At 48.7% G+C, this 25,141-nt stretch overlaps 1 protein-coding gene across 2 annotated transcripts in view; it reads right to left on the reverse strand.

Annotated features, from left to right (window-relative positions):
* Positions 1–30: 30 nt before the first annotated feature.
* Positions 31–25,141, reverse strand: part of LOC8036533 (mucin-5AC) — a 134,895-nt gene continuing 109,784 nt past the window's right edge. The window contains exons 2-7 of one of the 2 annotated variants that reach the window (XM_042286557.1): positions 13,198–13,427; positions 10,516–10,772; positions 8,332–8,587; positions 4,908–5,255; positions 3,223–3,831; positions 31–1,405 (exon numbers count right to left, since the gene is read on the reverse strand). In XM_042286557.1, coding sequence (XP_042142491.1) covers positions 719–1,405; positions 3,223–3,831; positions 4,908–5,255; positions 8,332–8,587; positions 10,516–10,772; positions 13,198–13,427 — 2,387 coding nt within the window. In that variant the 3' untranslated portion in view covers positions 31–718. Of the gene's footprint in view, positions 1,406–3,222; positions 3,832–4,907; positions 5,292–8,331; positions 8,588–10,515; positions 10,773–13,197; positions 13,428–25,141 lie in introns of both variants that reach the window. The other variant, XM_042286556.1, reaches the window with a different exon arrangement.

Consider the following 25,141-nt stretch of genomic DNA (forward strand, 5'->3'; position numbering starts at 1 on the left):
ACCTCTACAACAAGTGAGAGAAGTATCTTTGGGGAAAAAAAAGTATATTTTATTCTTTTTTACATTAACAATTGTCGGTACAGTAATTGGCAACAAAAACGGGAAGTATGAACAAAAGACGGAGGGCTTCCAGTTTTCCCTGCAGAGCGGGGCAACCTGCTCGCGTTGCCACGCATATGTCACGCTCGTCTAATAAATAAGCACACTGTCCCAGCCAAAAAAACGTTGCGCGCATGGTTGGTGGAGGAGGAGGGGAGGGAGGGGGGGAGGGAACCACTCAGACAGTATCACAACGCCCGTTGTCTGACACCAGCGACGTGGCACGCAGCACGCGGGCATGGGCGCCAATCTTGGGAGTCCTTCACGTGCACGCGCTGCGGCTCTCGAGGACACCCCGGTTCCTGAACCCGAAGGAACCTGTTCGGTCGAAGATGGTGCACTCAGATGTTGCGGGGTTGGTTTGAGCAATCCTCTGGAGCCGTACCGTAAGTTTCGAAGGAGTATCTTGTTCATGGGGGCTGCAAGAGGGCCTCCGGACCGTTGACCGAACTCGCTGTGTGCCGATGATCGTTGGCACCTTCTCGCCGGCTCGTTGTCCCAGCGCAATCGCCGACGGGAAAGATGGCCCACCGCTCGCCGCGATCACCTCTCTGTTGATTTCGTTTCCTTTTGTTTCCGAAGACGGGTACCACGTGAGCGCACGCGAACGACACGTGGGCTAGGGTGCCGCCAGCAGCTGTCCTAGGGGTGCCAACTGCGGTAGCAGAGGTGCCGCGGTAGTCGGTTGGATCTGGTAGGAGGAGGTGGACGTGACGGTCAGTGTGGTCTTGTACGCACTCGAGCTGGTCACCGTGCGGAACCGGGTGCTGAACGCGTTGTAGATGAGCGTGTAGATCTTGGAACTGTAGCTTGTGGCCGTGGTGACGGTGGTGTAGGTGGACGTCACCGTGGAAAACTGGGGCGTGGGCTTGGTGAGCTGCGGCAGCTGCGTCGCGATCAGCCGCTGAAGCTGCTGCTGCTGGAGCTGCTGAAGCTGGAGGGCCTGCGTGTTGATGTACGGCACGACGGCCGTCGAAAAGCTCGTCAGCGTCTTCTCGGTGGTGGACAGCGACTCTGACAGCGTGCGGGAGCGGGTGCGGCGTCCGTCGTAGAAGCTGACGACCTTTGTGTGATACACGGTTTCGGTGGTTGTGTAGACGCTGCTCTGGGTGACAGTGGAGTAGAGGGTGACTTGCTGGTTGAGCTGCTGAAGTCCGAGGTAGACCGCGGCCAGTGGGTTGTTGAGCAGCGGGTTGGCCAGCTGGACGGGCCGGTTGCCGTCGGATGGTAGGGCCAGGTAGGAGGCCTCGGGAGACGACGGCGACTGGAGTTGCTGGAGTGGCGTCGGGGCGGGAGGTGCGCCGCCCTGAAATAGACGCATTGACAGTTTCAGTACGTATCCCCCATCCGTCCTCTTCTCTTCCCTTGGCTTCCTTTGGCTAAGCTTTTACACGGCTATGGTCTGATCATGGAACAGACGAACTCGCTCGTCGTATAACTCTTATCTCCTTATCGCGACTAGAAATGGCATTGCTCGCGCGAAAACGGTCTCAGCTTTCTCTTCGCAAATGTGCACGCGCGCCCAGGAGAACGCTTTACCTCTACACCCCGATGCTATGCAGGGAAGAAACGGAGACTGTACAGGCGGAATTCGTTGGATTACGCACGCGCTCGTTTGTGCGCAACGCACAAGCGTGCGCATGCTGTTTACGAACATGCCCGCGTTTGCTCACACGAGGTGTGAGCACTGCGCGTGCGCAGAAACCACATTTTCGTCAAATAAAGCATCTGCGCATGCGCCATGTCAACTGCAGCGCCACCGCAGCAACGTGACGTCAGAGCCACGTGTGGTCTATAGACCTTTCCAGCGGCAGTCTTGAACGAAGCGATTTACAGCGCGCGTCCCTGGTTTTAAGAGTACGTCAGTGTTGCCCGACTGCGCTGAGCTGTGGATTTTCTAGTCAGTGGGCTGTGGCAGCCTGCGTAGGCGCATTTCCGGGCGCTGGTGGAGGCTAAATTTTGCGTTCTATTTTTTTTATTTCGTGTTCTATGGCAAATAGAATTTCTCTGGGTTTTTAGGAATGCATTGTACTATTTTTTGGGAACAAAAACGAAGAAATGAAAGCTGTTTTGGTGAGTCCGTGCGCGACAGAACAAATGCAACTTGAAAATTTGTTTCCTTTTATGTTGATCTTTTTACGGCACCGTACACTCAGCTGTGTCAATTTACAAAGGTTTTAGCCGCCAAAAATATTTGACCACACAGGATATCCGAACCGCATGGATATCCCCCGCCCACAACATAAAATTCAACGAGTATCATCAATCGAACCACATATAGATATATTGTAGGTACCCCACTGTGCCGCGTTATCCAAACAGGACTTGAGAAAGGTCTCAAATAACACAGCATGTCCACTATACAGTGTCGACAATCGCCGATAGTCACTTCACGACAATCGGACGAAATCTGGTGTGTTTTGAGGAACATCTAGAAGAGATCGAGCTGCTTTTTCGCACAGCTTCAAAGCAACTGTACGAACGTGTCTATTCCGTCGCCACAACCCGGACCCGACCCTATCTGCTATTTTTCGCGAAGACCCGGAACATAGCCGGGAAGGCTTTTTGGAGATTATCCCAACATAAATAATCCTCCAAGAACGTCGAACTGCTTGCATCACGGGCTGCTTGACGTTTGCTCTCTTCGTTCGTTTCCTGCGAAGGCCGAGTAGGCTACGAGCTATGGTATTCCCTGGTTCTCACAGTGGAAGATAACACACAAAGGGTAAGCATCCTAAACAGGCAAATAAAGTAAAATCTTCCAAGAAAAGCCGGCGAACTCCGAATGCGAAATGCAGGTGGGGAGTCACGCTGACCGGGTTTCGACAGCTCGGGCGGGTGCCAGAAATTTCTGGCTGATAGAGGTCGCTCGATTCGCCAAATGGCGGCGGCCAGAAAGCTCTTTTTGGAAAGGTCTATACATGGCTTGCACGTGACGTCCTGGCATCATTCTGGTGGGCATTTCTACTTTCTCAGAAAAACAAATCGGGTGGTGCGAAATACATGCTGCGGAAGCCGCGCGCTCAAGAGCAAGGCCACCGCAATGGCAGCTGATGCGACGTCAGTGCAATTCATGTATATTCGAGACGCGAGTGTCTGGGATCCACTGACCGGGCATCTCACCTGGAGCAGCGTCTGAAAGTACTGCTCCGAGTCGAGGTCCAGCGTGACATTGCGCTCGTCCAGCCCCAGCAGGTCTCCGGGCGGCATGGTCCGGTACGCCGTGACGATCTTGCGGATGATGAAGCTCTCGGTGAGCGTGTGAGTTGTGGTGGCCAGGCCGTCGAAGATTGGCACCAGAGACGTCCTCCACGAGTGCTCCGTGGTGGAGTAGACCCGGGAGACGACCAGCGGCGGCGTCTGCTGCTCCGAGGCTTCGGCAGTGGCCGTGATGGCATTCAGGGACTCTGAGCCTTCCAGGATGCCGTTGGAGAAGAGCTCCGAGGGCTCCAGAGTACGCGCGACTGAGGTAGTGAGCGTGAGGGTGCGGACCACGGACTTGCCCTGACCGACGTGGAGGGTGACAAGACTGGTGACTGTGGTCTGTTCGTAGCGGACCCGGGCGGGGTCTATGGAGACCAGGGGGTCGACGTCTTCGTCTCCCGGGTGTGCGCTAGGACTCGCCATGTCCGTTGTGATCGCCGCTGCCGCCGGGTGTGACGAAGGTTCTTCGGATTCGTGGGGCTGGTCGGGCCTCGCAGTGAGCCGCACCTTGAATCGGTTCAGCCGCACCTGCAAGACGTCGGAGACGGAAGAAACAGCACTAGGTCGTTTGGAAACCCAACGTGGGACGGTTGTTTGCAGTCTATGCTCGTCGGTCCGCTTTATTTTATCGAGAAGCTGAACGACACCCACCGAGTCTGAAAGACACTGAGTGGGTCCCCGTTATTTGCAACTCTGGTGAAGGCGACACCACCGAGCAGAAAAGGCGTGTAAGAGAAGCGTGGAGCTACCGCGCATCTGAGTATGTAGAGAAAAACTGGCGCGACCTAAAAATCAAAATGTAAAACCGTAAAAAGAAAAAGAAAAAAAAAAAGAAAAGGAGATTAAATGCTCGTTTTTTGAGCTGTCTATAGCATCGCGCTCGAACGACGTCTTATCGCCTGTATTTGCCAAATAGTAATTGTGTCGTGTGAATAATGAGACAGCCGGAAGTTTGTCAGTGTCAGTGGGTGTCTGGTATGCCAGCTGTAGATGAGAAATCTAGCCAGTGCAGCACGACCGCTTGCCTGGGGTCTTTAACGTGCATAACGCAGTAGTGATACACGACTCCGCGCCAGTATACGACGCTCATTGAATCGAGACAGGCAAGGGTGGTTGTATCCAGGATCCCTGGGTTCTGCAGCGACAGCTTTTGCTCCACGTGCTCCGAGCTGGTGTGCGTCGGCCACCGATCGTCCTGTATTAGGCACGACTATAAATAAGAAGAAACAAAACTATGTACCAATTCTTGAACAGTAAGATTCGATGTTGCTGCGTATAGCGCACCTCTTGTGAGATAGCACGTCCGAATCTTCGCATTGAGTGAGATTTAGTCTGGATATAAACACGAACGTAAACATTGTGTCGTCGGCGGCGGTCGCGCACGTATGTTTACCTTAGTCGGGAAATAAGAACAGATACACACCATGCTCACTACGGCCAGAATAAATAAAACAACGCGAAAAAGGACACGAGACAAGTACATCACACACTCAATTGCCCAACTACACACCTTGCTTCAGTATGGCTCTTGTAATACCATCGCAAATAAGAGCTATAACCGTCATAAACCCCCGAGTTTGGATCAGTGAGAGATGACGGTGTACCGTGTGTGTGTTCCTGGCCGGTACGTATCTCAGGCGCGTGCCTCCGATGCCCGGAGGCGCCGACCCGCTGCGGTGGTTGAGCCTGCTCCGAGTCACCACGATGGTGTTCTCGTCCAGGCTGTCCGAGTGACTCTCGGAGGACTGCGGTCCCCGAAACCGGGACGTCTTGAAGCCCGGCAATGACTGCGTCCGTCGGGGAAACAGCCTGCTCGAAGACACCTCCGGACTGCGGAAGGAGGACCGAAGCACCGTCGATGACGGCGACGCAGTCGTGGTACTCGAGGCGGTGCTGCTGCTGGTAACGCCGTACTTCCGAGGCCGATGGTGGATCCTCTCTTCCTTGGAGGCCTGCAGTGGGAGGGTGTGACGCTTACCGCTGGAGCCCTGCGCGGATTACAGTTTGATCATCCTATCCGCATCCACAGACTCCGTATCCGCATCTGATACCCGCACTCAAAAGAAAGGGCAGATGCAGTGTTCTTAAATAATTGTACTCGCATCCGAACCGCAGTTTTTGTATCCGCACCCGAACCGCATCCGCAAAGTTCGGAACTGTATTCCACCCTCAATCCGTGCAATCACTTTACATAAAAAAATCAAGCATAAATAAACATTAAAATGCATCTGGATGGTATCCTATAAGCCTGCTGGCTTACCTTCATACAACGAACTCTTTGTGTCGGTATAGGGTGAGAGTCATTTTATCGTATTCTGTTTTATCGTATTCATAAAATAAGCGATCATCCTTCTAGAGACACTTCGCATCGCTGGAAAGGTAATCGCAGTTATGAGATCGTCTTGGGAATCCGCGTCACCGGCACTCTGTCCAAGAGATGCACTCAAAAGAAATAACATTTCAATATGTACCTTTTTTGCTTTCTAAAAACCACCTCAAGCGGACAGCTGTTTTATAAACGTGAACATTAACAAATGACAGACTAATACCATTGTGTCATTTTATTTATGCCAAACAATAAAAAAAAGCTGGAAAGAACCCCTCTTCCTTAAGCAATGTGCGCTTTAATATGTGGTAAGGCGCTAGTAGACCACTGGGAAGATATAATATTCAATAATGGCAACACCTATCGGTTTCAGTTTGAAACACGAACACTCAACTGCATGCTCAGAATAGTATACTTAAAAACAACTCACTGCCAACTGTCGAGAAAAAGAAAACGCACAAATACGCAACAATTCACTTGTCGGGGTTGCTGTTAGAAGAAACATTATAGTTCGTCAGTATGAACGGAGTTAGGCTGATTCGCCAAATTAATACCCGCTAATGGGAACTCTCGCTTCGTTGATGCACTTGATGTTGGGATGGCATGCACGAACTGCGCTACAAGAATGAGGTGCGGAAACTCGTGCTGGCGCAAGTTCCACCACTGCAGAGGATCGAATTCAGTCTCCTCGATCTACTTGTAAGAGAAGAAGCCACTTGCAGGCTTCTGCTTTCTTGTGGCTTGTACGTTTTGGGTTTTCATTGTCCAAAGAACGTTTTCCGCTCTTTCCATGCCAAACAAGAACACGCTTTCTCGGGACGACTGATGCTCCTGCATTCTTTACTTTTTCTAGGGACATCATTTTTGGCGAGGATGAAGTTTCTAAATCGATCTTTGGCGAGAATCAAATCTTTCTTGATGCGTAAAAAACAAATTTCTCACCACTTGGCACCTTTTATCTAAGAGAGTGGTTTGTTCCCTCAATACACTCGATTATGCACATCATAGGAGCCACTCACTTTCTACACTGTACGGTCGCACAGGTTTAGGGGCCGCCAAGGCAAAAATGTAGATCTGGACCCGCAGATATCCACATATAATCAGCATCCGCAGACCCCTGGGATCCGCATCCGATCCGATCCGCAATCCGCCAAATCTGATTCATTTTGATCCGCATCCGCCAGTTTACGGATATCCGTGGATGATCCGCGGGTATTCCGCGGATATGTAAGGCTCTACTTACCGCATTCAGAAGAAAAATCACTATGCGAATACTGATGTACATCAACGTTTTTTCTGCCCTAGCCGTACGCTTCTCGGCCTCTTATCTCCGTGCACGAATGTGGAAAAATGCTGATCCCGGAATTACATCAACTGGTGGCGTTTTACGCTTTCAAACCAACGCGTCTTTTTAGAGCGCAGCTCTTAGGGGCCCGTTCCCGGCTTGAGCGGCGTCGCCGTCGCCGTCGGCGTAACCAAGGTCATCCCAAGGTCACGTGACCCCAAGGTCACGTGACCCCAAGGTCACGTGACCCCAAGGTCACCCCAAGGTCACGTGACCCCTCCCCAAGGGTCACGTGACACCTAAGGTCACGTGACACCCAAAGTCACGTGGCTTCCCGAGTCACGTGACCCCCGGGGTCACGTGACCCCCGATGACGTCACCGGCATCGTCATCGTCATCATCACTGATGACCTCACCGGCATCCGCATCGTCATTGTCATCATCACTGATGACGTCATCAGTGACGTCACCGGCATCCGCATCGTCATCGTCATCATCACTGATGATGTCACCGGCATCCGCATCGTCATCGTCATCATCGCTGATGACGTCATCAGTGACGTCACTGATGACGCCACCGGCATACGCATCGTCATTGTCATCATCACTGATGACGTCATCAGTGACGTCACTGATGACGTCATCAGTGTCCGCATCGTCATCGTTACTGATGACGTAATCGGCATCGTCATCGTCACGTGACCCCCTAGGTCACGTGACCCCCGCCAGTACCCTTCCCTCCTCCTCCTCAAAAGCTGCGCTCTAATTCGGCGTTACAGGGAGTTGTAAACGGCTTTCACTTTTTTTTTTTTTTACTTATTTATTTTTCTGGCGGAACGTTTTTTGTTAGTTGCGCCTGCTTAGGTTTCCCGAGCTCGCTTGTGGTACTCCAAATAATATTGAACCAGGAACAGAGAATATATTTATTAAAGTTCCTGTATGAGTGTGTCATTTATCAGATTGTTCATGACCGGTGATATTTTTAAATAAAGATTTGCGAGAGAAATTTAACGTTTTAAAGAGAACCATTTGAGATGGTCTTGGTCTGACATTACCCTCAAGAATTGTTGCAGAAGCATCGTGCCGTTTGCGATTTTTCACGAAGAAAATAACTTTTTTTTCGTGGAGCCTTGGGGAAAAGCGTACATTGACACGGTCCACGAAAACGTTAGTTCTGTCCAAATTGGTCGAGAGTTAAGTGGTTAAGTGGCCACATACAAGTATCTACAGTTTGTGTTTCCTATCGGAATATCTGAAGATCCCTCGCACGGGCTCTTCAAACGACTGATCAGGCCGTGTAGAGTTTGCTCATCAAACCATCATATATCTCGAGATGGCCTTCTTCACTTCTCTCGTGTCATGTGACCCTAATAGGCATGCTGGAACAGTGACTGGAAGAACAGCTGCGCTCGCATACCTGTGCCGTGTTGTCCCTGATGACCTGCTGCTGCCTCGGGCTGGGTGACAGCTCGGGCTTGCGGCTGTTCTCGACGGGCAGGCTGGCCGCCGGTGTGGGCTCCGGCGCCTTGAACGCCGGCGTGGGCCGTACCTGGGTCGGCCGTTCTGTCGACGACGAGGCGTGCATGATGCGCGACGTGCTCTGCAGGATCTGCGCGTATTTGCCGTCGATGTAGGTGCCGATCACCTTCGTCTCGTGGATGGTCGTCGCTCCCCTGCGCGGGAAAACAAGAAGAGTTGGCCAGCTCAGTTTGCAACGTTCTGAACATAATCGCTCCTTATCACCCTAGCACTGTAGGTCGTCTGCTTCCCGCAAAGCACTTGAGAGAGCCAATTGCAGCCATCTACAAGTGCAGCTACAAAACTGAACATATGTTTAAACCTAAGAGAAAGAAATCTGCGTCATGACACGGCGCATGGTGAAACGCCATGCCTATGTATTTTAGACAATGTGCGCAGCTCGCACACTGTCTTTTAGTTAAAAACATATACGTTCAGTCTCGTCGTTCGCCTAGATGCCTCCTTATTAGATTGCAGCGATTGCCACTCCCGAGTGCTTTGCTGGAAAGCAGACGCTCCAGAGTTCTTGGAGTGCCTGGTTTTTGTGTGGCCTATTTCAAGTACCAGTTCGCTTCATTAGGACGCTGCACATTATTTGTCGATCCACTCGGGAAAGCAAGATTTATGAATGGTGGTTCGATTGCCTCGGTTACCGACAAAAACCTGCCCTCCTAAATGAAGTGTGTATGTGCACCTTCGTTTCCAGCTGGAGTAACTCTACAGCTCGCGCACCTTGGGTGTCGATGAAAGCTGCACGCTTCACTTGTGGAGTGACGCAGAAAGTTGCCCCCAAGGTACGGTCCTTGCCTCTTGAGAAGAGAATCGGTGAAACAATCCTCATACTTGACTCTACGACAGGAACTTCATAATTGATTATGTAATTGTTTTTTAACCGTTAAAAAGGGGGGGGGGGTCACGTGACATAGGGGAAAGGGTGACGTGACCCCCCCCCCCCCCCCGAGGGCACGTGACCTCGTTGGGGTCACGTGACCGAGGGGGAGGGGGGTCCACGTGGAGGGCGGAGTCACGTCCCCCCCCCCCCCGAGGTCACGTGACCTGGGGGTGTCACGTAACCTTGGGGGAGGGGTCACGTGACCCCCAGGTCACGTGACCAAAATTTCCCCGCTAGATTTAGCAGGGAAATTTTTTCGCTAGATTTAGCGGGGAAATTTTTCCGCTAGATTAAGCGGGGAAATTTTTTTCGCTAGACTTAGCGGGGAAATTTTTCCGCTAAATTTAGCGGGGAAATTTTTCCGCTAGATTTAGCGAGGAAGTTTTTCCGCTAGATTCAGCGGGGAAATTTTTTCCGCTAGATTTCGCGGGGAAGTTTTTCCGCTAGATTTAGCGGGGAAATGTTTCCGCTAGATTTAGCGGGGAAATTTTTCTGCTAGATTTAGCGGGGAAATTTACCCATAATGCACCGCGCGGTTACGCCGACGGCGACGCCGCTCAAGCCGGGAACGGGCGCCTAAGAGCTGCGCTCTAAAAACAAAATGCCCGAGAAGCGGAGTAGTTAGCCCCGCGCCAGCCAAGTCATTCTGTACACAACTGAAGGCCCACAGCTCTCCTGGTGCTCTGCTTTGTCGTCATTCCAGAGTAAACAGACAAACAACTTTCTTCCCCGAGCGGTGGCCAACACTTTTCTTGGTTTTCCACCTTTCTCTGAAGACCAGCACACACATGGAAGAACTGCTTGTGCCAATGCTTCAGTATTCAGAACTCGTCTAGTATAGGCATATGCTCTGTTTCACCTTGAGATGTACCACACCGAAAGCCATAGGCTCGAGCTCCTTGCTCTAAGAACCACCTCCGGTGCACGAACCTCGTGCAGCAGGAGTAACTACCACCCAAATGAAATTGGGCTTCTAGTCTTCACTGTGGTACATCCTAAATGGAACCACATCTTGACCACCGCACGTAAGCATCTGACACTCTGCACTTTGCAGAGTGCAGATTAGATACCTATATCCTCCATCTTACCAATGCCATGGCACTGGTAAGATTGAGGGCGTCGCGTCTTGATGATCATCTCAGCAACGCGGCGGTGCGTCCGAGCCACCCCTCCCGTGGTCCTCCAACGTACCCATTGACGTGTGTTCCTCCGAGTACGGTGACCAGTCCCGTCGGGTACTGGGGTCGACTGGAGGTGCTGCTGGCGGCGCTGCTTCTGGCCGTGGCGGCGGCCCTGCTACTGGTGGCCCTACTGCTACTCGTAGTCGTTCTGACGGGTGCCCTTGTCGACGTCCGGCTAGGCAGTGCCGGCGGAGGCGTCGTGGTAGACGGCGGCGGAAGGACCTCATTGGCGCCGCCCACGATCTCGAACCCTAAAACGTTGGTCGTCTGCGTGGGAAAGGAGAGGCAAAACGGGTGCGCCACGTGTTAAGGACCTCTTGTTTGGTTGTTACTCTTTTAAATGGCGGTTTCCACCCTTGCCCTGTTTTGATCTGGATGGATATCGTACCGACGTGCGATCGTGTATCACTACTGCATAGTGTACTTTTAAGACTCCAGGCTATCGGTAATACTGTAATGGTTAAACTTCTACAGCGGAGACACACGCCTATTGGGGCTTCTAACTACCGACTGTCTAAATATACGCAACACATTTTATATGCGGTAGCATTTTTTTTTTCAGTCCCCCGCCCCTCTGCAAACTTCCGGTTGTCACACCAAAATGCATGAGGTGCACGTGCTGTCCTTTTCTCCTTATCGCGCGGGTCGCTGGAGAGAGGTACATGTGCCGTTCTTCTCTCTGTCGCTCATGCACGGGTCGAGGCGCTCGCTGGATGCACCGTAGTCTTCACAATGCCTCGCAAGGGAAGGGGAGCGTCTGTCGCGGCTGGAGTGCTATGGTGGGCTGGACTAGAATAGCGAGCAAAATTTCCGATACCATCGATCCAACCCAGATTTGCCGACACGTAAGCCGTTTCTCCTAACACGTCGGAGCCAAGTGGTGAAGCTTGACGCGTGCGCGCTGGCGCGAGGCGGCGAAGCTTAACGCGAAGAATCTGAGAATTCTGAAGATATTAGAAATTTTCGAATATTTGTAAACCTGGAATACTTCAAACAGTTAAACGATATAATTATAAGGCAATTAAATGCAAAGGTGCAAGCGAGCTGGACAAGAGTGACGAAATTAATCCTTGGAGAATGGGAACAAGAGGGACAAAGGACAAACATTAATCTCCAAACACAGCTAGGTGACTGGTGAGCGACCGAAAAAATCCGCCTGGTCCGGGTATCGAACCCGGGAGCTCTCGATTACAGGTGGAGCGCTCTACCAACTGAGCTAACCAGGGGTTAGACGTCAGTAGAGCCCGGACCAGGCGGATTTTTTCGGTCGCTCACCAGTCACCTAGCTGTGTTTGGAGATTAATGTTTGTCCTTTGTCCCTCTTGTTCCCCTTCTCCAGGGATTAATTTCGTCACTCTTGTCCAGCTCGCTTGCACCTTTGCGTTTAATTGCGTTATAATTATAACTTTAAATTTGCAAGCTTCACCCTTGTTGTTGTTAGACTGGTGGCAGCTGATAAAACCCGTTTGCTCTATTTAAGTTTAGCTTTTTCCCTCGCACTATTAGCGACTGGAACGGTTTACCTCTCGAACTATTTATCGACACCAACTTTGTAGAAGGTCTCGAGCGTCTTGATAACTAGCATGTTTTGCTTTGTACATTGCTGCACCTTCATCTTTTTCGCATAGACATTAGCATTGTATAAACCTTCATACTACATCTGGATAGGTCATTTTGTATTAGTGCATGATGGAATTACATACTGCTTGATGCTTGCTTCTCCCCCCCCCCCCCTCCCCTTTTTTTAAAATAATATATCCTGTATATTTGCTAGTTAGTTGTAAACCTTTTAATGCCGTGTTATTTGCTTTCGTTGTATGTGTGCATGTATATGTTGTATCCCACACCTACTTGGGCCTTCAATGGCTTGTAGTATCCCCTAAATAAAAAAAAAAAAGAAAAAAAACTTGTAATGGAGAGGTCCCGGGTTCGATACCCGGACCAGGCGGATTTTTTCGGTCGCTCACCAGTCACCTAGCTGTGTTTGGAGATTTATGTTTGTCCTTTGTCCCTCTTGTTCCCCTTCTCCAGGGATTAATTTCGTCAGTAAAACGATGCTGCCTATCGAATATCAGACATTAGTCGCAAATTCTTAGCAGTTTCGAGTATTCAGATACCCCTACTATTAGGTGATCACGGGGACTGCGGCGAGTTTATGTGGTTTGATGTTCTGCGAATCTGTTGTGTTCGTGGATTACGTCACTGGACTTCGCTGTCCGGCGTGCATTTGAAAATCTCAAATGTGTCGAAAAGTAAAAGTACTGCGAAAAAAAAAAAAAGAAGAAAACAATATTCACGAATTTTATTTCATTTATTTCACCTTAAACGCCCTGTTAGGGCATTACATAAGGGGTGCGTGAATATTCGAAGTTTCGAATATTCACGCATCTCTGGTAATAAGTGATCAAAGGACTACGGAGAGAAGTATGTTGTTCGATGATTCCGTGGAAATGTTTCTCTAGACGACGTGACTGGACTTCGCTGTCCGGGGTGCATTAGAAAAAACTTCGAATACTCTAAAAGCGTGTTGCGAATCGAATCGGGCAGACGCTATTCGGGAGTTATTCGAAGTTTCGAATATTCGCAACGAGTGACTATAGGATACGGAGGGTGTGGGTCTGTGCTCCACGGGTGTGCTCAGGTACTGTGTGGACAACAACGCGATTGAATTTTCTCTCAGTCGTGCGCTCACCTGCTGCGCCTGGGGCGCCTTGTGCGTGGGCGCCTGCGACGCCGTGGGCGGTGCTTTGGCGGCGTCCGAGGCCGGCGTGAACACGATCACGGTGCCGTCCACGGTGGTGCGGAAGTTGAGGAAGCCTCGGACCGTGACCGTGGGCAGGGCCGTCTGCGCCACCACGGCCTGCGTCAGAGCCTCGGCCCGGGCCACGTACACGGGCCCGGTCTCGTCGCTCAGCACCGAGCCTGCGTGAGGGACACAAAGGAACACAGGTGAGGACAAAACTCGTCGCTCGAACTTTCGACGGTCGTGTCGGCGGGGCTATCGGCCGCTCAAGATGGAATCGAAAATCAATTTCATTAGGTGCGCGGGAACAACCATAAGTCGCGGTCACACTGCCAATACATCGTACAAAAGAAAGACTGCAAACACTGTTTTAGGTGTCTTCCTTGTGTCTTGCCACAATAATCAAAGAACCCTCCCCCCCCCCCCCCCCCCCCAAAAAAAAAAAAGAGAACAACAACGAAATCATTGACAGCACATGCTACAGACACACGCATACACGTACGATTGCACACCGAGTAAAAACACAGTCGGAAGTTAATATAAATAATACTAATAATAATAGCAGTAACAGTAATAATAATAATATCTGTTTATTTACCCATTGGAGAAAAGCGGCTTAAATGTGTATGGGTACGTCAAAGCCAACAAAGGGCTTGTGTGATTGACGCCTATATAGAAATAAAAATCTCCAAATGCTAAAGATAAAAAAAATGTATATATATATATATATATAGGTTCGTTTTTTAGACAGCCCAACGGACGTTATCGGGTCAATCAAAGCAGAAATGGGCTTGCGTGAGTGAAACCCAGCCGCCATCGAAAGCCGGAACACGAAAGCGTCTGACACAAAGTGCAACTGTCAAGTGTAGAGCTAGAAGTTAACACTTATGTCTTAGACATCGTTACACATGGAACACAATACAAAAGAAACATTATTATTACTAATACTACAATATTACTAGTTTAATAATTTATGGAATGTGTTTATACTAATATGATAATAACATTTTTTTATTGTTTTTGTGCATATAAATATCCACATATGAGAAGCCATCAAAAAGTTCCGAAACTGATTTTTCCGACAAAAAAAAAAAAAAAAGAGGGCAGCACGGTGATGCGCGCGCAGATGTCGAAGGCAGGAACTCTCGTGTCTCGGTATGGCAAAGGGCGTCGTTTCGTGAACATGTATAGAGCTGCGCTACATGAGTTCTTGTGATCGCATGCACGAGCACAATGGAGATTTTACCACAGACTGCAAACCAGAGCTAGAGCAAACGGAAATCCTGCGTCAAACTCGGCAAAGATTTCTAAAACAGAGACATTTGAAATTTTTGGAGCAGGCTTATGTCGAAAAGCAGTGAATTGTGCCAGTGTTTTGAGTGGCACTCGCGCTTCAAGAATGGCAGAACATCACAGCAATACAAAGAGAGGCAGGGTGACCTTCTCCGACCTCACTTTATCTTCCAGGGATATCCCGCCATTCTTGAAGCGCGAGTGGCACTCAAAACACTCCGCACAATGCACTGCTTTTTGACATAAGCCTGTTGCAAAATTTCAAAGGCCTATGTTTTAAATTTGCCGAGGTTGACGCAGAATTGATTTTTGCTCTCGCTCTGGTTTGCAGTCTGTGGTGAAACTTCCATTGTGCTCGTGAACGTGATCGCAAAAACTCGTGACGCGCAGCTCCAAATGCTCACAGAACGACGGCGTTTGATGTTAGCGGCGAGATGTTTGGGTGGCGCCCTCCTATGGTTACCTCTCGTGACGTCATTACCTTGTGAACAACAAGTTCGACGGTGTCTGTAATTAGCCTGATAGAAGCTGGAAATCATTGCGCTTTGAAACCAACACTGCCGACACCGTCAAAATCGAGGTTCTTCGATGATGGAAAATCCTTTGCTGACGTCAAAATCAGCATTCGGCCATTCGTGGAAGGCCGACCACTGCGACGCTTTCAAACGGTCACGGCGCCAATATGAGACGCGAAGGTCCTTCCCTTCAATTACCGTGCGCGCCTCACTGTGCTGTCCTCTCTTTTTAGGCTACAAAATCAGTCTCGAAACGTTTGATCGTACTTCGTACTTAGATTTCCTGTGTGGTGCACAAATACACTATGTTCAAACACAAAGATCCAGTCGAAGAAATAAGCTTCGAGAGCAAGATACTAAGATCCACAAAAGACACGCATACCTTCGCACACTTTGACAGTGTGAGCGACTTTATTTCTTTTTCGCGGGCTCATTATATGTGTCTCGGAATCACCATTCGTTGATACATGTTTTCTTTTTTCTCTCTCCCACCGTTTGTCAATACGCGCTGCATGGACTGCTTCACTCAAGAGGTCTTGAGTACTGTAGTTGACGATCTGGCGACGACACAATACATTTTGTAACAGCGGCTGAGAACTCGCTTGCTTCTATAAACCTTTCCCAAAAATGGCTTCTGCCCGGTTCCAATTTCATTGTTCGTGCGTATGGCGCGTGATGGGCTCCCTTTGCGAAGCGACGAACCTGCGTGTGCTGGGCCGAGGGGATTGCACCATAGAGTTATTATCATGTACGCTAGAGGTTCAACCGGCGCTAGTGTCTATGCGACTTCCGTGGCGCAAATTGAAGCAGACAGCAACCAGTCTACTTTTGCGGTGCTCCAGTGCATTCCTGTGGGAAAACGCGCGGGCATTTGGTCTCTTGGCCGGAAAATAACACGCAACACGTTGGTTATTTAAGTCGTACCGAACAGTACGTACCTTGATTAACACTGTAAAAGTGTAGTTGCTTTAGTTAGCGCATTTTTCTTCATCAGTGAACCATGTCTAACTTCGCAACATTTCAGTCCCAAACGTGTGTTCCGCAGCTGGTATGTAAAAACAAGCGACGATTTAAAGCAAAATTACAATCGAAAGAAATATAGAGTGTGTTCAAGGCTCGCCAGGTTTCCGGTGAAGCTTCTATATTGATAATATGCCAGTACTGTCACTATATGAGAACGACCCCGTCGGGCTTGAGCGGATAAAAAATTCAAAACGTAGAGAATAAACTACATGGACTATGAAAAGTGTCTCTTGTATTGTTTTCTCTGCCGGGCAGCTCTTATCGGGCACTTGTTCTCAAAGATTTCGAGCGTGCGGGTGATTGTTTGTACGTAGAACAAACATCTTCGCTCATAGCAGAAAGAATAAAGCGGTACTACTTATTTAAAGTCGAATATATTGCGTGGCCTTCAATTTATTTTGATCGTACATGCACGGGTAGTTACTGATCCAGTGTTACTGCGTAGTTCTTGCCGTCTCCCTTAATTTTCAGATGTCCTTCGTTCGTTGGGCGCGTATATCCCTCATGCTGAAAAGCGCCGACGTCGTGTTCGCGCTAAGAGTGTTCGACATTGCACACAAATACACGTACGAAGCCGTTTTAGCACCGTTTTTAATGCGATGAATTTGAAAGTGTCGTGAGTGGCATTGCGAGCGACCGCCGACTGCAGCGCCGCGACGCGCCTACGCACGGAGTACTCTCGCTCCGGGGGGCCAGCGGACGGGAGAACGGCGCAAACATGCGAAGACACGGCTGTATGTCGCTGACCACACGTATTGCCTTTAACCCGCAATAAACCGTTATTGTTATACCCGAACAACGGCTACCACATGGTGGCAGCGGTGGGATCCGTCCACAACACGAAGTCAGCGAGCAACCGCTCCAGGTAGGCCGTACGAGCCGCACGAAGCGTCCAAGTACATAGTTGCGCGGGAAAAAAACGTTAGGCCTCGTTGCCAAAGCACGTCCTCGGACAAAGGACCACGCCAACCGGCACGAAGATGACAACTTCCCAGCAAACAGCGCCTCTCAGCCCGTTCGTGGTCGAGTTACCGGAAAAACTTGACTTCCGACGACCGGAAGATTGGAAACGATGGTTCACAAGGTGGGAACGATATCGAGGGATCTCGGGCTTGAAAAAACAAGGCGAGACACAAGTGAACACACTGGTGTACGCCATGGGCCGGGAGGCCGAGGACATCTTGGCCTCGCTGAAACTAACAGACGCCGAGAAGCAGGACTGCGGAGCGGTGACAAGAGCGTTTGGAAAGCACTTCGTGCCAAGGACGAACGTGATATACGAGCGGGCGAAATTCAACAGCCGTAAGCAAGAGCCACACGAAACTGTTGACGCCTTCGTTACGGATCTTAAAAAGGCGGCCGAAACCTGCGAATACGGGAACCTGAAAGAAGAATCGATCAGAGATCGTCTCGTCGTTGGACTGATCGAAGTTAAGCTGAGTGAAAGACTTCAGCTGGACTCGGAACTGGCATTGGAGACCGCCATCACGAAGGCGCGCAATTCCGAGGTGGTCAAGCAGCAACAGAGAGAGATTCGCGGAGGTGAACAAGCGACCCCGGCCGTCGACGAGGTCAGAAAGAATCGCCGCAAGGAAACAAGAAAACCGCCCATCCAAGCATCCTATCAGCACAAGAACAAGACAGAAGCAGGACACTGCAGGTGGTGCGGCGGCGCACGGGACCACACGAAAGTGCATTGCCCGGCTTCAAACAAGACGTGCAACCACTGTGGAAAAAAGGGCCACTACGCATCAGTGTGCCTGTCACGAAAGGACAAGCATGAAACACTGACACGTGTCTCGGAGCGCAGTAAGGGCGTCGAGGAAGTTTACCTCGGTGAGGTCGAAACCCGGTCAATCTCGGATCCATGGAGAGTTACTGTCAAGGTCAACGGCTCGCCTTTTACGTTCAAAGTCGACACGGGTGCAGATGTAACAGCTATATCACTCAACGACTACAACAAGAATACCGTGGGACCCCCGAAGACCTCAGCGGAGACACTGACTGGCCCAGGTCAAACGCCTATAGCGACAGCGGGGTACTTCGAAGCCACAATTGACCGGCGTGGCACAAGCACACAAGACAAGGTCTTTGTCATCAAAGGACTGAAAGAGGCATTGCTAAGGGGCATTACAGAGTTGGTGGACATAAAATAGTGGTTCTGCATAAAATTCAAACAACAAGGCAACTTGGTTATAAATGTTAGTACGGCATAATTCTAGCAAAAGTGCGTAGTTAGAGCTTTTCTAAATAAATCTATTGATGGAGTAGTTACTAAGGGTGCGGGAAGGTGGTTCCACTCAGATGACGTTCTAGGGATTAAAGAGTTGATGTAAGCTGAAGTTTCGCAATGGGGTATGCCAACTTTTAAGTTTGTGATCAATGCGGGGAGAAATGAAAGAGGGGGCTAATGAATAGTTTGTTTTTCAGTGAAGTGTTGTAAGGATAGATTTTATGAAAGAGGCATAGACGAGATATTTTCCGACGTGAGGAAAGAAGAGGCAGGGCTAGGGTGGTTTTCATAGATGAGACACTTGCGGTGCGATGATAGTTGCAGACTATGAATCGTGCGGCGCCATTTTGCAGGGCTTCGATGTTTGTTATAAGCGTTGAGTGACCTGGGATCCCAGATTGCTGCGGCATATTCCAACTTGGCACGTAATAAATTCTTTTACAAGAGAAGTTTTAAGGACATAGGGGCTAAGGAAAAGTTTCTTTTTAAATATCCAAGCATTGAATTTGCGTTCGCGATTGTATGATCAGAATGAGTTTTCCATGATAGGTTAGAAGTGACATGAACACCGAGATACTTGAAAGAGGTTACAGATGCCAGCTGAATAATACATATTGAGCATGGTGATGGTGATGTTTTACGACGAGACACCCTCATAGTTATACATTTGTTAGTATTCAGAGTTATTTGGGAGAATTGTAAAAAGTAGAATTGTAAATATTAAATTGCGACGCCTTGGGCGGCGTCGCATTTTCTGTACGTATGTGTGTCTGTGTGTGTGTGTGGGCGAGGAGGGGGTGCTTTAAGATAATTTGTACTTGGCTGAGTAAGTCTGCTGCGGGAACCCTACCAATACCTTTCAATACCCTTTTCACAGTGGCGGTTGAACAGATTTCACGCGCACTTTATGACAAAAACAAGTAGATCTTTTTATAGCAACTTTCTCTAACAGCGTGGGGCAATCTACCACAGTAGCGCTTCTCCAAAAACGTATTGCTTTATTGCCAGCTATAGCTGTACTCAAACGTAACAAAGGTTGCTACCAACACGCAGTTAGTGTGTCCTGGCTGTGTTTGCGCCGCTCCTCGGATCCGGCCCATACATCTCGGCGCCACTAATAAAACGTGAAGAAGCCTGCAACCATGCGGCGATGTTCGTACCGGATGTCCGGCGTTGTTGCGTGCGGTACGGTATAACATCGATCGTTTTGTATGTATGTATGTTTATAGAAGCCCAAAACGGTAATTTGCATCCATTGGGGCGTCTTATATAAGAGGCTTGCGCTACGAGTGAAGGAGAAGGGGGGGATCGCAAATGGGGACGACGACAGCGGAAGTGCAAACCTAGGTTCCACCCGGATTTAGCACGTGCTCGTGCGCGGTCGAGCTTCGACGAAAACCGGGCGGCGTATACGTTTTAGTCCGGGCGTGCAAACAGTCTCGGCCGATTTCTAAAGGTCAGAGCCTCGCGCCGCAGCACTGCCCCGGAAGTCGAGCACTCCGACGAGAAGACGAGTTTAGCCGCTACACGGACCGCGCGGACGTTTAGGAAGAGCGCAGACGACACCGGTGGCCTATTTAGCATGGGAAGAGGAGCATTCTGACTCGAAATAGACGCACTTCATTCTCGGGCGCAGTTTCGGGAAGAACAAGTTTTGCCGAGATCGCGGCACAAAACGAGCGCGCGCTCCTTCGCAAATCGAGTCGAGTCTCGCTGTTTTGTCGTTTGTCGGAAGTGTTTTGGCCGCGAGAAAGGTTTGTCGTCGTCGTGGTGCGACGTCTTGTGCGCGGGCTTCCCCGGAGCTGCCGCCTTGTGGCTGCTGTGTGTGTATATGTTCTCGCTCGATCTTCAAGCCGTGGCTACTGTGAATGCAGACCACAATGCGGTGGAATGCGAACACGCGTGTGTTATAATGCATTCCTACGACGGCGTTTTCTTTTTTTGTTTTTATCACAGCGCTGCTCTCCGCGACTTCCAGAGCGAAATCCATTTTCGAAACGTCAGCTTAGCTAAGCAATGTTTGGAGACATGCTGCAATCCGGTGTGCTGTGACAGAAAGGCGTGCCGTACTTTGTGAGCAGTTTTAGCGAGTTGTGGTTGCTCCTTCTGCCAGCGACCGTACGCCCTCCCACATGGCGACTGTGGTCTTTCGCAGCTTTAGCACGGAGCTGTAGCTGCCCGTGTGACGTCTAGCTAACAAAGTCTGGCATAGAAGGTGGTTTTTGCACTGTCACCAAATATTTTGAGCCTTAATCACAAGAAATATATATATATATATATATATATATATATATATATATATATATATATATATATATATATATATATATGCGGTACTATCACCGAGCCCTTTCTCAATGCATATGGGAAAGAAAGAGGGAGAGAAAGAGATAAAGAGCTAGAAAAAGATAAGAAGTGATTGTGGGTAGTTTGGATGCACTCGATGGAATGGCAACTCTGAAAACGTGTTTACCAACTTATTGTTTTTAAACACGCGCATTCGCTTGGTCTAGCTATAGGCAGTGGGTGTTGTGCTTGCGCAGGAGGCAGGTTTCTCTTGCGAAAAGGGAACGGGTTTGCGCATGAGCCACTCCACAGCCAGTGCCAAGGCCTTGGTTTCGTCGCCATAACTGACATTTACTTCTTTCTTTCTTTTTCACTCAGAATTGCGTTTTTTTTTTTTCGAAGGTAACTCAGATTTCGCGAACGTCCGTTGCGTGGCGGGGTCTAGCAAAGTGGAATCTAGGGAGAGTTGGCCTCATTGCCAGCTGTCAAAGTTGTGTGCGGGACTCAGATTTCGTTGTGAAGGATGGTGTAAGGCGCAAAAAACAACGAACACATGGAAGAAGACACACACACAGACGCCTGTGTGTGTGTATTCTTCCTCGTGTCCGTTTTTTTTTTTTTTTTTGAGACTTACACAAAGTTTTATAACGTTCAGCAACCAGCCCAACCTACGCGTTCATCCTCAGATTTCGTGTTCGTGCGAGGCACGTCACGTGACATCAAGTAACGCCGCGTCGCGGTGTCATCTGACAGATGACATACAATGACAGATAATCAAAGATGTCTCGATGTCAAGCGCCGATTCGTAACAAAAAAGTAAAAAAAAAAAAAATAATTTTTAACAAAAATATTATTTGCAGATTTTTGATGTGGGAGTGCCATCTGTCTTCTGTTATTTTATATGTTTTGATTCTTTCGTGTTTTCGAGTTTTTACCAATGCCGGGCTTCTTGTTCATCCAAACCCTACGAACTTCGTTTTGTTACGTCAGCTTCGTCACCCGCTCCTAGGCAGTGTTGCCAACTCAAAAATCACAAACCCGCCAAGAAATCCCCAAAAACCGCAAAAAAAAAAAAAAAAAAAAAAACACACGAAAAAACGCTAAATTTACGGCACAGATTAAAATTGACTTTTTGACACGTTCACTGCTATAATTAATCTAAAATAGCACATTAAATAAAATAACATTTAGAAGGGAGCTGTCCTGTTTGACTCAGACTAGTATGTACAGAATAATGTCCACTTACTATTACGAGGTGTTAGTTACCAGATGTGTTGTCTAGCCATACCTGCCGACGTACATCGTCGTAGTTCTGTTTTTTTTTTTTTTTTTTTACAATATTTGGTGGCAGTTTAAAACTTCAGTGACCAAATTTGCATGCTTTGCAAAAAGGTTCGATTCTCCAGTAGAAGTATCTGACTCGTCTGACGTCGCTTGGAGCTTTCAGTAATCAGTCTCAAAATTTAAAATCTTGTAGCCCCCATTTTTTTTTAAAGTGTTATGCATAGTTCACTGCGCCTATGTCATCTGGCAGACTGGGAAAATGAATTCATTGACGCACAGATCAGTTCAAAGCATGCTTCAACGTTTGCCACCGTAGTATCTCAATTCTGTTGCAAGCATTATTCTCACAATAATTTTGTTCAGAATAAGCAAAAATAGCGACCCCATTACTCTAACTTACCACAGAAATTAAGCTATTTACGATTGATGAATGTAAACTGGAGAACACCTTACACCGCCAGGAAGAACGCTAACATGACTTGAAAGACGTTAAAAATTCCGCCGACCGCAAAACTGACATTTTTTTTTCCCCGCTGGACAACTCAGAAAGCCGCTAAATTTAGTGGGAAAACCGCTAAATTGGCAACAATGCTCCCATGCCAAGCGAGGAGAGCCAGCAGAGGGTCTTCACCGCCAAGCATCTGCGATGATGCTCACGAAGCACTGAGGATGGCTCAGGCACCGAAAGCCCAGGGAAATACTTTTTTTACTGCGGAGCTCTTAAGGGCTAGTTTCCCCAGGATCGTGTCCGTCCGCACAGAAATGTCGACCCAACACTCTGGTTGCCGCCGTCGCTCATGGAGGGCGGTAGCTGTCCAGAGTGTTGTGTCATGCCGGTTGTCTGCTTGCCGCCGTCGCTCATAGATCGCTGAAACCTTTCCACTTTGGTTTGCCGCCTTTCGGACGGCCATTACTTCATTCTCACCATAGTACGGCTTCGCTGGTCTTCCTTCTTCATCAAAGTAAAAAGGCTGAAAGTTTTTTTTTTTTTTTTCATGCGTTGTCGATTTTGTTGCATTCGGTCTGAGCATTTAAGATGAAAGTGTGTCGTGAAAACTAAAGAAATAAAAATGAAGACTACTCGACGTGAGGAGGCAACTTCATTATACGGCAGGCGGCTCGCAAGCGATGAAAAGCCAGACATTAGGTGCGGAATCAGTCAGGCACCGTGGAAAGCCGCTGGAGATGTGGACACAGAGTAGCTGTGTTTTCACTGTGTCCGTCGGCGACCAGAACCTCTAGTGTTTTCGTGTGTGCGAATGTAATGATGAATGCTTTCTAAGTGTGGTGAGCCAGGGTGTCGGGGAAATTATGCCGGAGAACCGAAGGTCCACATATTCTCCCACCCAACCGGCGAGCAACGGCGTATCCAATAAGAAAGTTCCTGAGAAGGAAGTTCAAGTTACGAGCTCTTCGAAAATGTGTTGGTTTGGCAGCTTTTTTGTCTTGTCCTTATAACCTGGCACTATCCGAATTTTCATTGTTTCCGGTAGGGTGATGGTATAGTAAACAACTCCGCTATTTTCTGTATTCTCAAGGAGGCATGGTGTGCATGTTTAGAACGAACTATACCGCTTCCGAAGTGTTTTGAAATATTTTTTTGATTTTAGCATGCAAGCCACCAGCTCAGAGTATTTTGCTTTGTTTTCTAGTTTTTTTCTGTAGACCTCACTGACCGTGATTTAGCAGCTCTGTCGTCCAAGACTCCTGTTCTGGCCTGCGTCCGTGAAAATACCCAAGCAAAAGTGCCCTTTCAAACTCTGTTGGGAGGTCGTGAGCATGCTGTTACTTTTATATTTCTGGTAACTTCCTGGAAGTCATCTAGGCGTAAAATACTATTTCATATATTTTCTAGTTGTGTGGTAAGCATGAACGACAAGAAGATGTTTTAAAACAAAATATTTGAGATTGCAGAGCAGCGCTTTGGTTTCCCGAAGAAGATCAGTGAAAAAATTGTGGGAACGGTGTAGTCGCTAACATATACCGTGAGTCTTTTCAGTCATCGTAAGTTCGTATAGGTAAACCCTAGGAGTCCGATTTGTTATACGAACTTCCAATCATCATAAAAGCCGTAATTCGATTAATAACGTCGTCGTCACACCTGGGTATGTAACATTCGTACAATATTTCCAGTCGAAGTGACCGGCTGCTACGCCAGCGCATCGGCACATCGCCCAGTCGGCTGTCGCTTTCCCGCTCGGTGGCGTCACGGAGCAGGCGCGCAGGCTTTAGTTTCTATAAAGCTTGGTTGGGTTTGGGATAGTTGGTTTTTCATTATTTTTTGTTTTGCGCTGCTCAAGTTTACAATCTAGGACGAAGGACGACACTCGCACACGAAAGCCGCAGAGGAGTTGGCTCTAGAATCACAACATCGCAAAAATCAAGATTTGTTTTCCACCCCCCTCCCCCCCGCGACGCTGCCGCACTCGGCCAATCAATTGCTCATCTGTTGGTTTAAAGGATTATGGGTGAGCGCTGCTGTCGGCGCATTCCCTGAAGCTTCACTTCACGCGGATTCGTGTTCTGCGTGTGCACGGTGCCCGCACCCGATGCGTGCGAATGCGGACTGGTTTGTAAACCACTTGTGTTCTGAACTGTGTTCGTCTCACTACACAATGATGGTGGTAAACTTTTAATACCAAGATATAAGCGTGGCCACTACCCATGTGCTGCTACGGGTCTTATAGTGACCCTACGAAGGGTCACTATAAACAAACTCTGCACTTTTGGCATGCCGGTCCCGACTAAGGTTCGAATTACGGAAAGGTTCACATGGCGCACAGCTCATCAGGTCTATCCTCGTATAGATACGTGTCGCGTAAAATTATATGTGCAATACTTTGGACTTTCAAAGACAACAGTGTCTCTGAGCATGTCGGAAGTTTCTTTTTTAATAATCGAATTATGCGTGAATATATACAACTACTTAAAAAAAAAGCAGGCCAGATTCCTGCTTTTCAAAATGCTTCAAAGGACAACGTAATGTTTTGAAACTCCGGTGGAAATGTAATGGATTAGTGGGGATTTGCGGTGAAATATGATTTTCCCCGTCCTAGCTGTACGCTCTCCAACGCGGGAAAGTTTGCCCGATTTATGTACACGTTTGCTCCGAAAAACCTGCTCAAAACCATAATAGACTACTCAAGACCGTAATAGACTATCCGTCAACGCGTTTGCTACATTCTGGGAACTTGTAGGCGTGGAGCGGAACGCGCATGGATTTTGCTTCCCACTGATTCCTACACCGTATAATGCGGCA

Source organism: Ixodes scapularis, unplaced genomic scaffold (genome assembly GCF_016920785.2).
Source record: "Ixodes scapularis isolate PalLabHiFi unplaced genomic scaffold, ASM1692078v2 PGA_scaffold7__128_contigs__length_106722199, whole genome shotgun sequence".
Classification (NCBI taxonomy): Eukaryota; Metazoa; Arthropoda; class Arachnida; order Ixodida; family Ixodidae; genus Ixodes; species Ixodes scapularis.